Source organism: Fistularia commersonii, chromosome 1, assembly GCF_037954325.1.
Source record: "Fistularia commersonii isolate RoL2024-O1a breed Wild chromosome 1, RoL_Fcom_v1.0, whole genome shotgun sequence".
NCBI lineage: Eukaryota > Metazoa > Chordata > Actinopteri > Syngnathiformes > Fistulariidae > Fistularia > Fistularia commersonii.
In genome coordinates, this window is record NC_141284.1 from 6,786,068 (window position 1) to 6,801,374 (window position 15,307).

The 15,307-nt window shown below is 42.6% G+C and overlaps 1 protein-coding gene across 1 annotated transcript; it reads left to right on the plus strand.

Moving 5' to 3' along the window:
• Positions 1-345: 345 nt before the first annotated feature.
• hyi (hydroxypyruvate isomerase) lies at positions 346-14,774 on the plus strand. Its single transcript, XM_086146288.1, has 9 exons — positions 346-388; positions 714-1,009; positions 1,126-1,237; positions 9,714-9,828; positions 10,725-10,803; positions 13,432-13,481; positions 13,577-13,646; positions 14,200-14,334; positions 14,406-14,774. Exons 2-9 carry the CDS (start codon positions 811-813, stop codon positions 14,459-14,461), a joined length of 816 nt encoding a protein of 271 aa, XP_086002414.1. The 5' UTR covers positions 346-388; positions 714-810; the 3' UTR covers positions 14,462-14,774.
• The last annotated feature ends 533 nt before the right edge of the window (positions 14,775-15,307 follow it).

Consider the following 15,307-nt stretch of genomic DNA (forward strand, 5'->3'; position numbering starts at 1 on the left):
GTAACAAAATGAAAACAGGTGAAGCTCAGTGGATGGTGGGTCATTTCTGTCTTTCTGCCAGGCATTAAACCAGTCAAAGTCCAGAAGTAAAACAACAATTGACATGTAATGCAGGGTGTAAAACATGTAAAGCTGCGCCCGAAATTCGATAACACTTTACAAGTATTATAATCCTGTGGCTGGAACAGACCGATGGCCATTGGAGAGCGCATGCAGGAAATGGCCTGCATCTGAATTTTTTTTTTTTTTTTAATTTAATTTAATTTGTTTTTTCTGCATCTGAATTCAGAGGAACACGGATCAGCGTTACACGTAAGTGCGCATGCGTTGTTAAACACGTTGCCAGTCACGTGATATCAACAAGCCCTCATGTCAGGGGAGACCGGAAGTGAGTACTCCAGCTGTAAAAGTAGTATTTACTCCCGGAATTTTATGTAATATAATTTATCCTTTTTTAATACCTTGTGGGGAAATTCGTTTTCTGCAATTAATCCATTATGGATGAACCATGAGCTGTAAGCTGCGGTCCATCAGCGTCAGTGGAGCAGTTAGTGGTTCAGTGTCTTGCTCAACAACACTTCATATTAAACTTTTTATTTTTTATTTTCTCATTTTCTTGTATGGTCACTTTAAAACATTTAGCCGTATGTACAATGTTTTCGTCATGAAGGCGTCCCAGTATCTTTCAGCAATTCTGTCTCCACCTCTTGCAGTCCTCTCCACTGAATTACAGCTAGCTTAGTTTTCGGGCTGAGAGCGGGGCAGGAGTTCACTGGACGCGGGGTCGTCGACGCCCACGGTGAAACCACCATGCCTCCTCTAAAGTTCTGCGCGAATATCTCATGGCTGTTCACGGAGTTACCGGACTTCAGCCAGCGGATCTACGCGGCCGCCGCCGCCGGTTTCCAGGCGATAGAGGCAGCCTGGCTCTACGACGTGGACCTTCAGGAGCTCCAGAGAGCCCGGGAAGCTACCGGAGTGCAGCTGGTTTTAATCAACACTCCGCCCGGTGAGTGAGGCTCACGTCCGGCCTCAGCCCGTCTCCACGATCACAGCTGCTGATTTTGTGTGTGTGTGTGTGTGTGTGTGTGTGTGTGTGTGTGTGTGTGTGTGTGTGTCTCACAGGGGACGTGATGGCAGGGGACCTGGGAGTCGGAGCAGTGCCTGGAAGAGAAGCGGATTTCAAACAGGGCCTTGATCTGGCTGTCAAGTATGCAAAAGCTCTGCAGTGCAAGAGGTGACTGGCGCACACACACTCACACACTCTCACACACACACACACACACACACACACGCAAACAAACACGCAGTGATTCATACAGATTTGTTTTCAATTTACCTACTAAAGTTTAATTGGATGTACAGATGAAAGCTAATAACAGCACAATTAGGAGAGCGTCAATGTATTTGTTTATTTGTTTTAGTTTTTTAGAATCAAGAGACTATTATTATATTTTTTTTAGTAGTCAAACTTTGTATATCAAATATGAATCGTTGCAAAAAAATATCTTAACTAATTATCCTCATTCCACAAACAGAAGGAATCATCATTTACATTTTTCATAAAGTTTGGGATAATTATCCTCATCCAAACCCCGATTGTTTTTATAATGTTCACAACTAGCTGAACGTTTCCTTTAATCCATATCCAGTTAATGTTTTATGCCTTTGCATTAACCGCCAGTTACTACGATTCAGGATCACCAACCTGAATCCTGTCAAATCCTGTTTCTGCACCTCAGTTGTTCACTGAAAATCAAATTTCACTGAAAATAGATCCATACTCTGTCCGACACAGAATACATGTGCCGCAGCAAATCTTAGATAATAACCCCATAAATCAAAAGTTGGTCTCCCACTGCAGCGGGCACTCTGTGACCAGCTGCTGCATCACTAAAATAAAGTCTATAAATTAATACGCAGTGTATAAAACAATATAAAATGAGCAATAAAACTGTAAATTAACACCATGCTCAATCTAATAAATATAAAATGAATATAAAACAAACGTCAGCCAGCACTTGCGCGCAGATTGAACACAGTACGTTGAATTGGTCCTATGACAGTAGCATAAATCTTAATAGCAGGCCCTGTCATTGCCTGTCTGGACTGCTGTGACCCTTTACAAACAATATTTACAGTCAGGAAAGTGTTTGCAGAATGAGGTCTTGCGACTTGGTTCAAATGAAAAAGTCCAATTAAATATATGAAAATCATTTTACCCTGTATATGTGTGTGTGTGTGTGTGTGTGTGTGTCACCCCCTCATGATGGATTCACTTGCTTTTAACTGTTTCCAACAAGGACACTCTGGATCTGGAGCTGGATCCATACAACTTATTAAAAATTGAAAATAAAGGAAAGATGTGAAATTATGTAACCAATGCCAAAATAAAGTCATCATATTTGCATACCACTCAGGTATTAATAGGTCCAGTCAGTTGTGACTTTTTTATGAGAAATTAAACACGGCTCGTTCCAACTATCACGTCATTAAAACCGTGAGGACAGAGATCATTTCTCGCAAGCACAAATTTCAGCCCCTCGGGGTTGTGAGGGACACAAATGAGGGTCATAAGATGGTCCAGTATAATGCTAAACGAGACAGACGATTTAACCGTAAATATAATAAAACACAAAGGTGAAAGAAATGACCTCTAAGTGCAGCAAGATATCTTTTTTTTTCTTGTAGCATGAATCTAAAAACCAATAAATAAATTAAAAAATATGCAAGAAAACGCAAATTAAAAAAAGCAAGTAATGACTAAAAAAAGTTTGTAAAAAAAACACCCCTATCCAGCAAGAATTTGCTGAAGAAATGTTTGTATGCCTCAACCATCTCAGGGTGCCAGGACCTTGTATAAATTGAGAGCCCTTTTAGAGAGCAACCTGTTGCCATTACATGGCCAAAGGAAGCCCTGGTGGACTTTAGATGCCTTTTACAAGACTGTAAAAGTTTAGTTGCTGACATGTTGGCTGGTAAGAGGAGAGTCTGTAAATCTCTGGCTTTTAAGCTGGAACCACTTTCCCCGAAAAAAGAAAAAAAAATCCCACCCACACACTAATTCACACAAGGGCCTCTCTCGAACCGTCCCTGCACCCTCTCCGCCTCCTCCCCACCGTTCCTCCCCTGTGTGCGCTTTGGTGGAGGGCCCGCCATCCCAGTCCCATTACCATGGGAGAGGAAGTGGGTGATAAAATATGGCCTGACTGAATGTTTCATTTCCCCATCAAGGAGGGAGATGTTCATTTGGAGTGCATTTAAGTATTTTCCCCCCCAAGTGGGGATTTCTGTGCCCTGAATCGAACAAAACACGAAAAAAGCAATGCAGAACGTAAAGGAGTGTTTCGAAGGCCATCCGTACTCGATCACACCAGATATACTGTTGTCATTGCATTAATAAACATTTCTTGATTCAAAATATCAATCAATCAAAGAAGGAGTGGTGAAAGCTGTGTTTGGAAGCAGAGAGAGAAGAGGAAAGGCAAGAGTCCGGGACTGGGAGTAGGGACTATGACAGGAAAAGGTAGAGGGTTGGGCGACATGATGCAGAGAAAGAGGGTGGATATACTGTGTGTTCAGGAGACCAGGTGGAAAGGTATTAAGGCTAGAAGCTTAGGAGCAGGCTTTAAGTTGTACTATCATGGTACTGACATGAAGAGAGATGGAGCAAGAGTTATCTTAGGAGGAGGAGTTTGTTAGGAATGCTCTGGAGATTAAAAAAATGTCAGATAGACTTATGAGCCTGAAACCAGAAACTGAAAGTGTGATGCTCAATGTTGTTAAAGGCTATGCCCCGCAGGTGGGATCTGAGTTTGAGGAGAAGGAGAAGTCCTGCAATGAGCTAGATGTAGGGATGCAGAAGATCCCCATAGATGAGAGAGTGGTAATTGGTGCAGACTTCAATGGTGGAAGCTGAAAAGTGCACACTTTCAGGGAGGAGTTAAGAAAGGCCCTGGGTGGTCAGGGAGAGGTTCCAGATGATTGGACAACAACAGCTAGTGTTATCAGGGAGACAGGTAGAGGAGTACTTGGTGTGTCATCTGGAAGGAAAGTAGATAAGGAGACTTGGTGGTGGAATGAGGAAGTGCAGGAGTATATTCAGAGAAAGTGGTTAGCAAAGAAGACGTGGGATACTGAGAGGACGGAAGAGAACAGACACGAGTACAGGGAGATACATCGTAAGGTAAAGATAGAGGTAGCAAAGGCAAAGCAAAGGGCGTACAATGACTTCTATGCTCAGTGGACAGTAAGGAGGGAAAGAATGATCGATACAGGTCGGTGAAACAGAGAGGTAAAGATGGAAAGGATGTACAACAGGTCTGGGTGATTTAAGGATAGAGAGGGAAATGTATTGACAGATGCTAGAAGAGTGATGGGAAGATGGAAAGAGTACTTTGAAGAGCTGATGAATGTGGAAAATGAAAGAGAGGCAAGGGTAGAAGAGGTGACTATTGTAGACCACAAAGTAGCAGAGATTAGTAAAAGTGAAGTGAAGAGGGCATTGAAGAGTGGAAAAGCGGTTGGTCCTGATGATATACCTGTGAAGGTTTGGAAGTATCTAGGAGAGGCAGCTGTAGAGTGTCTGCCTAAATTATTAAACAGGGTCTTAGAGAGTGAGAAGATGCCTGAAGAATGCAGACGAAGAGTGATGGTGCCCATTTTTAAGAATAAGGGGTATGCGCAGAATTGCAGCAAGTATAGGGGGGTAAAGTTGATGAGCCAAACAATGAAGTTATGGGAAAGAGTAGTGGAAACTAGACTGAGAGCAGAAGTCAGCATTTGTGAAAAGTAGTATGGCATCTTGCCTAGAGAGAGTACTACAGATACAATTTTTGCTTTGAGAATGTTAATAGAGAAGTACAGAGAAGGCCAGAGGGAGCTGCATTGTGTTTTTGTAGGCCTAGAAAAATCATATGACAGGGTGCCCTAGAGAGGAACTCTGTATGTATGTATTTGTATGAGGAAATCTGGAGTGGCAAAGTATGTTAGACTGGTGCAGGACATGTATGCTAGCTGTGCGACAGTGGTGCAGTGTGCTGTAGGGGTAACAGAGGTGGGACTCCATCAGGGATCAGCTCTGAGTCCTTTCTTGTTTGCAGTGGTGATGGACAGGCTGACAGTTGAGGTTGGACAGGAATCTCCATGGACCATGATGTTTGCAGATGACATTGTGAGCTGTAGTGAGAGCAGGGAACAGGTTAAGGAAAATCTAGTGAGGTGGAGGTATTCACTGGAAAGGAGAGGAATGAAAGTTAGTTGGAGGAACTTGGGTGGAACGGTGAGGCTACAGGGAGTGGTGATCAAGAAGTTGGAGGATTTCAGGTACTTAGGGGTAACAGTCCAGAGCAATGGAGAGTGTGGAAAAGAGGTTAGGAGATGGGCTTAAGCAGGTTGGAATGGGTGGAGAAAAGTGTCAGGGGTACTATGTGATAGAAGACTTTCAGCCAGAATGAAAGGAAAGGTGTACAAGACTATGGTGAGACCAGCAATGCTGTATGGACTAGAAACAGTGACAATGACGAAAAGGCAGGAGGCAGAGCTAGAGGTCACAGAGATGAAGATGCTGAGGTTCTCGTTGGGAGTGACAAGGATGGATAGGATCAGGAATGAGTCTATCAGAGGAACAGCACATGTTAGATGTTTTGGAGAGAAGGTCAGAGAATCCATAGTGAGATGGTTCTGTCATGTACAGAGGAGGGATAGTGAATATATTGGTAGACAGATGCTGGAATAGAGCTGCCAGGCAGGAGGTCTTGAGAAAGGCCAAAGAAAAGATTTATGGACATAGTGAGAGAGGATATGAAGGTAGTTGGTGTGAGAGAGGAGGATACAGAGAATAGGGTTAGATGGAGAAGGTTGATTCGCTGTGGCGACCCCTGAAGGGAAAAGCCGAAAGGAGAAAATATATAATATATATATATATATATATATATTGACTGGTTGGGTGTCACTGTATGTGGCCCTGTGATTGACAGCTGACAGGTGACCCCGCCTCTCACCCCAATGTCAGTTTACTTTGGCTCCGACCCCTTGCCACTGGTTGGGCACAATTGGCGGTCCAAAAAATGAATGAATAAAAAAAAAAAAAAAAAAAAAAAATTTATATGTCTCCGTTTGATTGTTTATAAATAGAAAAATAATCTACTCTAAAGTGAATAAAATTTTGAAGAAATTGAAGAATACACTAAACCTATTTGGAGAAGTAGAAGGACAGAAGACCAAAAATAAAGGCTTAGATAAAGTCAAGCAAAGCTTTTGGATAAAAGTATATTTTAAGGGGGGTCTTTGAGGAGCTGACAGAGTCCACCCTGATTTCCCTGGGGCAAATCAGCCCAGTCTTGGAATATAAATGCTCTGTCCCCTCTTGAAGAGGATCTGAAGCGCTGGCCAGACCGACCAGCGCTGTTCCTTCTAAGCCATGCGTTTGCGCAATCGCGCACTGCTCCAGCGTTCTCCGCGCACAGCAAATCTATGCTGCGCACAAAATAAAATCCAAGCTGAAGTGCGACTAAAATAAATGTGTTTAATTTATTTACAGTTCAGTTTTGTTGTGCGCAGAGAACGCTGAAGTAGTGCGCGATTGCACAAACGCGCGGCTTAGAGGGAACAGCGCTGGTCGGTCTGGACAGATCGGCCATACAGGCCTGGGCCGAGACCACGTTCGGCCTCAAAAGCAATCAGTCAGCTCTTAAAATCAATCCTGCAGCACACCTGGATTCAATGCCAAAGCAGGAGGCGTTCGAGAACGTCTGTTTTGTTCTGGCTAAACGCCTGCCCGCTGCCCGCTTGCCCTCCCCTGTGCACATTGAAGACGATCGATAGAGATAAGAGAATACCTGAGGAGATTATCAGGCATCAGAGGTGATCAGCTGACCCCGTTACAGAACGGACGGAAGCTGACCCTTAAGCCCCACTGTCACAGCGATTGACAGCTGTTGGAGTGGGAGGGCTGTCAGTCAGTCTGACCTTACGCTGGAGTTTTTCTTAGCTCTGAATCATTGGTGACATTTAAATTTTTTTTTCTCCACTGAATCTGCTAAAATTCAAATTTTAGTGATCCGATGAAACACTTCCTGTCCGGCTCACAGCCAGACCTCTGTCTTCGATCCATATCTGATCCTAATTTTAATTGCGTCCCTTAAGTTGGGAACACTCTATTTCTACCAGTGGAATTAAATCAAAAAACAAATCCTACATTCTCTTATATGAAAAGGAAATCTTATGAAAATTCCCCCCCCCTTGCTTTAATTAGATGAATTGCCATTCTGTTTCCTCCTACGTTTTTTGGTTTTCCGTATAAGTAATCGCATCGCCGCAGGAACATCGTCGCTCTATCAAAAGTCAGACAGAGACGGAGCAGAAACCTACATTATATTCCTCGCCGTACTTTTCCCCGCTCGCTCGCTCGACACGTCGGGAGCGTCGCCCACCCTGCGTTTGCTCGGCGTGTGCGTGCCTGCGCGGAGTAACACAATGTGACAGTTGCCGTCGGTCACCACCAAGACAGTGTTCCTCGTACCGTAATTCCTCATTGTCGTCTTTTTCCTCTTTTTTTTTTTTTTTTTTTTAGCGATAAGGCAAAACACTGATCTGCTGAAGCTTTCTCGAGTCACAGCAATAAGTTTCATAGTTCTCCCTGCGTTCTCCCCGTGGCCAAGCGGGCTCCCTCCTGGTTCTCCGTCTTCCTCCCACAGTGCAAACAACAGTAGCTCGATTGAATGCTAAATGAATGACAGTGAAGGGTTGGATGTCTCTATATGAGGCCCTGTGATTGACAGGTGAACAGGACCTCAATCTCTCCCACCTCTGAGACTGTGCAGGCTAAGCAATACAGACAATGAATGAAAAACAGGGATGAATATACTTTGAATGCCAGTTGAAATTATTCTCCACTGGAAATTGAAGATAAAATGAAATCAGTCATACGCTTCCTCTCCTCCTCCCCCCCCCCCGAGAGGGGAGTCAAACCTAGAGGGACGCGCTGGAAATCTCACATCCACTTCCCAAGTCCCGGCGTCCCAGTGACGTAGCCATAATATATTTATCGTGCATGGCGGAGGAACAGGCATGCCTGAAATGGAGATCAGGCTGGTAAGAGACGCACATGATCTGTAAGACTTCCAAGCTACTGGGCTCTCTACCATTTCCTGCACGTTTGTAGCCCTTTTTGCTATTTACATCCACCTATGTAAAGAAAAGAAGCAAAAACGCCTTGAATTTCTCCTGTTGTGCATTCCAATTCATGATAACCCCATTTACATGACCATAAACCCAAGTATTATTCTTCCACGTCACCAGCTAAATGCATATATCACACATTTTTAATATCATGCATTTTACATCTCACCTGTCGCCAGTTTTCATTTCATATGTCAAGGTTCTCATTTACCCATAACCATAGTTTTTTAAAATGCAGGTGAAATGTCTATGTAAATTGCCGATCTCCCCTGAGGTTATGACATCGTCTATTTCTGAAGACCCCGAGACCCTAAATTAGCGCCCTGTCTTGCGCAAATGGTGGGCCAACGGTGAAGCAATCATGGCAATTACATCCCAGACACGTGTCACTCATTAAATCCCCGGAAAGTGAAATGTGTCTTCAGGTCAATGTCAAAAACTTGAGGGTTTTGAGGTTGTTATTTCTGATTGGGAATCGGTCGGAAAACACCAATGGGCGACATGCACCTGTAAGGGTTTTCACTCTATACTGGATAAAAAAAAAAGGAGCGTTTCAATAACTTCTTTACCCACGATTTCAAAGTGTTAATTAAATAAAGCAGCCGTAACAATCTTTTCGTGGCGATGGACATTTCGAATCTCCCGTCGCCTGTTATATTTGCAGACGACACTGTGATCTGTAGTGAGAGCAGGGAGCAGGAGGAAGATGATTGGCCATTGCAAGCCCAGAAGGGAGCAGCCGAATGCACAACAAGCATCATAACGGCGTGGTAAACGAACGCTGTAGTGCCGGGGCCAGCCCTGCCTGCGGCCCATACCGCCTTGTCCTTGAACATCTGTGGCCTGTCGTGAAGCGCAAACAGAGAACACTGGACTGCCGAGCAGCCAGAATTGTATATCAAGAGGGGATTGGAGACAATTCGTCTTCCAAAGCTTCATCAGCCAGTGTCTCCTATTCCTAAGGTGTAAAATGTGTGTGCATGCATGTGTGTGTAATGCAGGCGTCAAATCCAGAACAGCTGTGTGTTTTATTAAATTTAATACTTTTATTTACTTTTCTGTTGGCCAATGAAAACTGGAGGAATCTGCAGCACCGCCTCGTAGCCAGGGGCTGGGGGAACTCTCAAACCACAGTTTGGCTTCGGGACTTGATCGTGCAAAATGCGTTTTAAGCGCGCCGGAGATGTGTTATTGCTCCCAAGTCATCTCCCCAGTCATCTTACCTTCTGATAGATGGATTGTCAGTGTGGAACTCTAGTTAAGAAGTTGCTAGGCTACGTTATTATCTGACCGCAGTAATGCCAATTCAAACTTTTGACACTGCTTGTTAATTTTGTATTCAAACAAAGGAACGCTCACACTTTGAAGTGTTTACTTTAAAAAAGTCAAAGTTTGGATTTTGAATATTCCAACAAAAAAAAAAAAATCCAAAATAAATGCATAGAACTTTTTCAAGAACCATGATGGTGGTTCTTCACATATGCACACAAACAATTTTATTGTGTTTGGAAGTTACACATTTCCGTCCCCAGGATACACCTGATGGCAGGGAGGCTTCCGGCGGACTCGCGCAGACCTGATGTCGCCAAGGAGATGGAAGACGTCTTTGTGCAGAACTTGAATTACGCCGCTGACGTCCTTGCAAAGGTACGGCCCGCTCTTTTGGTGCTAAATACCCAGCCACTTTTCCACCTGAGCTGGAGGATGAGACGAGCCGCCTGAAAAGAATAGAAAACCACCTTCATGTTTTCTTGACGCTCAGTCGACAGAAACTAACATACAGTGTCTTTCTTTTCAGCAGTTAATAACGTACGTGTGAAAAGAGAAGAAATACAAACCTCCAGGCTGTAATGATACCAGCAGACCACTTTTCATTCAATGGAAAAAGTGTCATGACAACACATTATGTGGCAACAATGCATGACACCAACACGTTAACTAATGCTTTTCAAATATGCAATAATAGAGTAGGCAAACGCATTTCTGTGCTCACTAAATAAACATAAATAACAGATGATTATGTAAATACAGCAGAATCAGCAATAATGACGCGTTACGTGACGATGTAACAACAATGTTACATACATATGTCTTCGTCACTGATAACGCCCGTCTTTAATTTATTCTACAGCGTTGTGGATGCTTTTCTGTTGCATTCAATAATAGTGTTTCACGCCGCAGTGTATATTACATAACAGTTGGATATTTTTTGACAGAGATGTAAACGTCACATTGACGCACAACAGAGAAAACAAACCTTTAAGAATTATGTTCTTCGTTTATTTAAAAAATAAATAAACGGAGATTTTTCCAACCTGGCTCCAGAATATAAAGTAAAATAATCCTCCTCCCTTCTTTGAAAAATGGTAATAATGTTTTTTTTTTTTTTTGTTTGTTTTTTTATGGAAGAAGACTTTCATTATGACAATGGAAATATGTAATAACAATGTAGAGCAAGTAAGACATAGTGAATTTAAGGTCTTCATTACACAATGTGGATGGTTGTTATAACATTTGAGCCACTTAGTGTCTGTTTCTCCCAGGAAGGAATGACCGGCCTGATTGAGCCGATCAACAGCAGGATCACGGAGCCCCGCTACTTCCTGGACTCCCCCCACCAGGGTGAGATGCCTCTTGTACTTGACTCACTCATGGAATACATCTCAAAAAGTTATAGTACCTTTTTCATGTACTTGGTACCAGGCTATAAAACCATAACTATTCACCTTAGCATTGCAGCCCGCTCTGTAGCTGTATAAGTAATGATATACGCAGTTGATATATTATATACAGGGTCTAGAAATATGTGGACAGCGACACAATCTTCATTATTTAGGCTCTGCATGCCACCACATTGGATTTGAAGTGAAACAACTACAACACAATTGAAGTGCAGACTTTAAGGTTTAATTCAAGGGGTTGAACAAAAATATATGATTAAAGATGCAGGAATTGTAGCTATTTTTATACAAACATTCCTTATTTCAGGGGCTCAAAAGTAATTGGATAAATAACATAACCCTACGTAAAATGTTACTTTTTCATATTTTGTCGAGAATCCTTCGCAGGCTATGACTGCCCGAAGTTTGGAACCCATGGGCGCCACCAAATGCTGGGTTTTCTCCTTTGTGATGCTTTGCCAGGCTTTGACTGCAGCTGTCGAGCTTTCTGCCTTAAGTTTTGTCTTGACCAAGTGAAATACACGCTCGATTGTGTAGAGATCTGGTGATTGACTCGTCCAGTGCAGAATATTCCACTTCTTTGCTTTAAAAACTCCTGGGTTGCTTTTTGCAGTATGTTTTGGATAATTGTCCATGTGTACTGTTAAGCGCCGTCCAATCAACTTTGCTGCATTTGGCTGAATCTGAGCAGAAACTACATCCCGATACACTTCAGAATTCAACCAGCTGCTTCTGTCTTTTGTCACATCATCCATGAACACAAGTGCCATTGAAAGCCGTGCATGCACGTGCCATCACACTGCCTCCGCCATGTTTTAAGAAGATGTGGTCCTTTGGATCATGAGCTGTTCCAATTCTTCTCCAAACTTTCTTCTTCCCATCATTCTGGTACAGGTTGATCTTAGTCTCATCTGTCTAAAGATTGCTGTTCCAGAACTGGGCTGGCCTCTTCAGGTGTATTTTGGTGCTGGCCTTTCTTTTTTTGAGGCTGATGAATGATTTGCACCTTGTAGTGAAGTCATTTTTTTTACTCTCATGAAGTCTTCTCTTTATGGTAGACTTAGATAATGACACACCTACTTTCTGGAGACTTTTCTTCACTTGAGGGGATGTTGTGAAGGGGTTTTTCTTTAGCATGGAAAAGATTCTGCGATCATCCGCCGCTGTTGTCTTCCGTAGACGTCCAGGCCTTTTTCAGTTCCCAAGCGCACCAGTGCACTCTTTTTTTTTTTCTCAGAATGTACCTGTCGATTTGACCACTTCTAACATCTCTGCTATCTCTCGGATGGATTTCTTCTTTTTGCAGCCTCATGATGGTCTGTTTCACCCCCATTGAGAGTTCCTTTGACCGCAGGTTGTGTGTTCACAGCAACAGCTTCCAAATGCAAACGCCACACCTGGAATCAACTCCAGACCATTGTACTGCTTAATTGATGACAGGTTACCAAAGAATAGCCCATGCAGCCTTGTTATTTTATTTTACAGCCAATTGTCCAATTACTTTAAAATAACAAAACTTTTGTCACTGTCCACAAATATTTCTGGGCCTAACTGTGTGTATTTGTTTGTGTGTGTGTGTGTGTGTGTGTGTGTGTGTGTGTGTGTGTGTGTGTGTGTGTGTGTGTGTGTGTGTGTGTATATATATATATATATATATATACTGTATATGACAGTTTCAGCTTTAAAAAGTAAGAATAAATCAAAAAAAAAATCAATTCATGGGAAAAGCAATATTCTCCTTACAAAAGAATCCATAAATAAATAATTTGAAAAATAATTGAACAAATGAGTAAAGAGGTAAATTGAAAAACAATAATGGATAAAAAATATATAAGCAAGTGGTAGGAAAATTAGTATATAGTTGTGAGAAAATGACTGAAGAAGATAAAAATGTCCAGCTATGCATTCAATCAATTTTCCACATTGACATGTTAGCAACTGGGGCTTCTTGTGTGTGTGTACGGGTGCACCTATGCCTGTTTGTTTCGGACTTGAGATGTTTATAAACATAATTCTATCCGAGGGAAAAAAAAATCCACATTAGCAGGGAACCAATCAGAAAGCAGACGAGGTAATTCTTCGAAAGAGTACAAGATCAAACTGTGGATTCTTTTGAGGAATAAAATTCTTCTCAGTAAAATTAGGACATTTGTGAAATAATGGATAAAAGCGATGCCTGATTAATCCACAGCAATATCTGGGATAAAATACATTATTTTTTTCCAATGACAAAGGGGAATGTAATCTGCTAATCTGAAAAGAGAGTGATGGGTGGATGGGAAAGAAACTTGAAAGAGTCAAAATTACAGGCTTAAAACAGGGAGGGGGATGTTTCTGGATTAAAGGGAATAAAATAATCCTCCATCAGAACCCTGCCACCGCACAATATCTGGCTTTTGGTGCAAAGATGAGGCAAAAGCAGCCGCTTCTCCCTTGAAGGTCAAATAATCCCGATGACAGAGCCGTAATCCGCTCTGGTTGGGCGGAAGAGTTCCAAGAGACGCAAAATCCTGGTTGCGGGGGTCATGTGACCTGAAGCTGCTCTTCCTATATTCCTCTTCCTCCTCAGCCGCCGCTATCCTGGAGAAGGTTGGCCGGCCGAACATCCAGCTTCAGATGGTGAGTAATTTATCTGCATGTGTGTGTGTGTGTGTGTGTGTGTGTGTGTGTGTGTGTTTGTGTCGGGGGTCTGATGAGGGCCTCCTCTTCTCCAGGACATCTTTCACTGGCAGATCATGGACGGGAACCTGACACAGAACATCAACAAGTATTTCCCTCTCATCGGTGAGTCATGTGATTTAGAGCGTCGTCGCTCAGGTGGCTTGATGAGAAACTTACACACGTCGACTAAAACACACAAACGCATTCTAATACAATTACAAACACACCGTGACTCACAAACTCACGACATTCCCTCACCCAGTTAGTTTCGTAGTTACTCTCCAACACGTATCATAAACAGACACAGACGCAAACAGTTTTTAACACACAGTCCCTTTGAGTAACACACTGACTAAAACCTATACTGAGACTCTCTCTCACACACACACCTTTATATACACATACTCAAACTCACTCTGACTATCATATACTTTCACTCACTAACAAATGTGCACACTTACACACTGTGATAAACATGCACACACAAATGCGCAAACTTCTACACACACTGTGTGACTAAACATACTTACACACACACAGCATGAGACAATGTGGCTATGGTAAAGGTGCTTCATCCAGGTGGTTATGGGTGTGTGTGCGAGCGTGTTAGTCAGACTGTGACTGTGTGTGTGTGTGTGTGTGTGTGTGCTTGCGCATGCGTGTCATTCCCTCCCAGGTCACGTCCAGGTGGCTCAGGTTCCAGGCAGGAACGAGCCTGACAGTCCTGGAGAGCTGAACTACAAGTACCTGTTCGCTGCCCTGGAGGCCCTTGGTTACCATGGTTATGTGGGCTGTGAATACAAGCCTCTAGGTGGGTGGGCCTTTTCCTATTGGCCGCTGCCGCTCTGATCCCGGTGACATCATTGTTTCTCTGTGCTGTAGATTCCACCAATGAAAGTCTACAGTGGCTGAGAGATTACCGGAGAGACAGTGAGTGACCAGCAGCCGCGCCCCTCCTCCACCAGACTCATCACCCCAACAATCTTTTGATAAAATACAAATTTTGATCATTTCCTTGCAATTTGTGCCCACTTTCTTTTTAAATTAATTTTTTAAAGTGATTTTTTTCCCCTCTTTCTGGTCAGTTCCAACTTTTTTTTGTGAGGAAAGTTCATTCACTTTTGTTCAATAATTTCATGATTTATTTTTGGGTGCATTTTAGAATGGATTTCACGCTTGTTTTTTCCTACAACATACATGTAAAACAAAAAAAAGTAAATAAATAAAATAAACCCTCACTGTGCCAAAGTATTACTGTTTTGTGGTTTATTTTTCCAATATGAGCCACAGAAGAGACTGGCCGCGAGGAAAGTTGTTCCAATAATCAACTCTTCACATATTTAAAATTTTTTTTTAGATCTAATTATTTCCGGACCCTTTTTTAATTTTCACGATCTCCCGCTGAGCATCCACGATAGAAACGCGGCATCCCGTTGCATTTAACCGGTTTAAATTCCGGTCGGGCACAACGCGTTTAATTGAACAGCAGTGCCAGTTACAAAAGTCCTGTCAGGAAGCTGCATCCTTGGAAGAAAAATGTTCCATCAATGAAAACCCGAGATGACGGTCTTAGATGAAGACCAAATACTAATGACAGGAATCTGACCCGAGTAATTGCTTGTCATCCATTAAGACATCAAGGAACGGACTGTTTTGTTCCCCTACCACATTAAATTCTTACTCTTGTACCTTTCTGTATGGGGTCAAGGTCAAAAGCCAGCCATTGTAAGTTTGTCTTCTTTTTTTTCCTAGAAGTTCTATTGTGTCCACACATAGAATGACAA

Coding starts and splice junctions, on each gene's coding strand:
- hyi (XM_086146288.1), top strand. CDS start 811: ATGCCTCCTCTAAAGTTCTGCGCGAATATCTCATGGCTGTTCACGGAG. Junction 1,238..9,713: donor AAAGCTCTGCAGTGCAAGAG/GTGACTGGCGCA, acceptor TTCCGTCCCCAG/GATACACCTGATGGCAGGGA. Junction 9,829..10,724: donor CCGCTGACGTCCTTGCAAAG/GTACGGCCCGCT, acceptor TGTTTCTCCCAG/GAAGGAATGACCGGCCTGAT.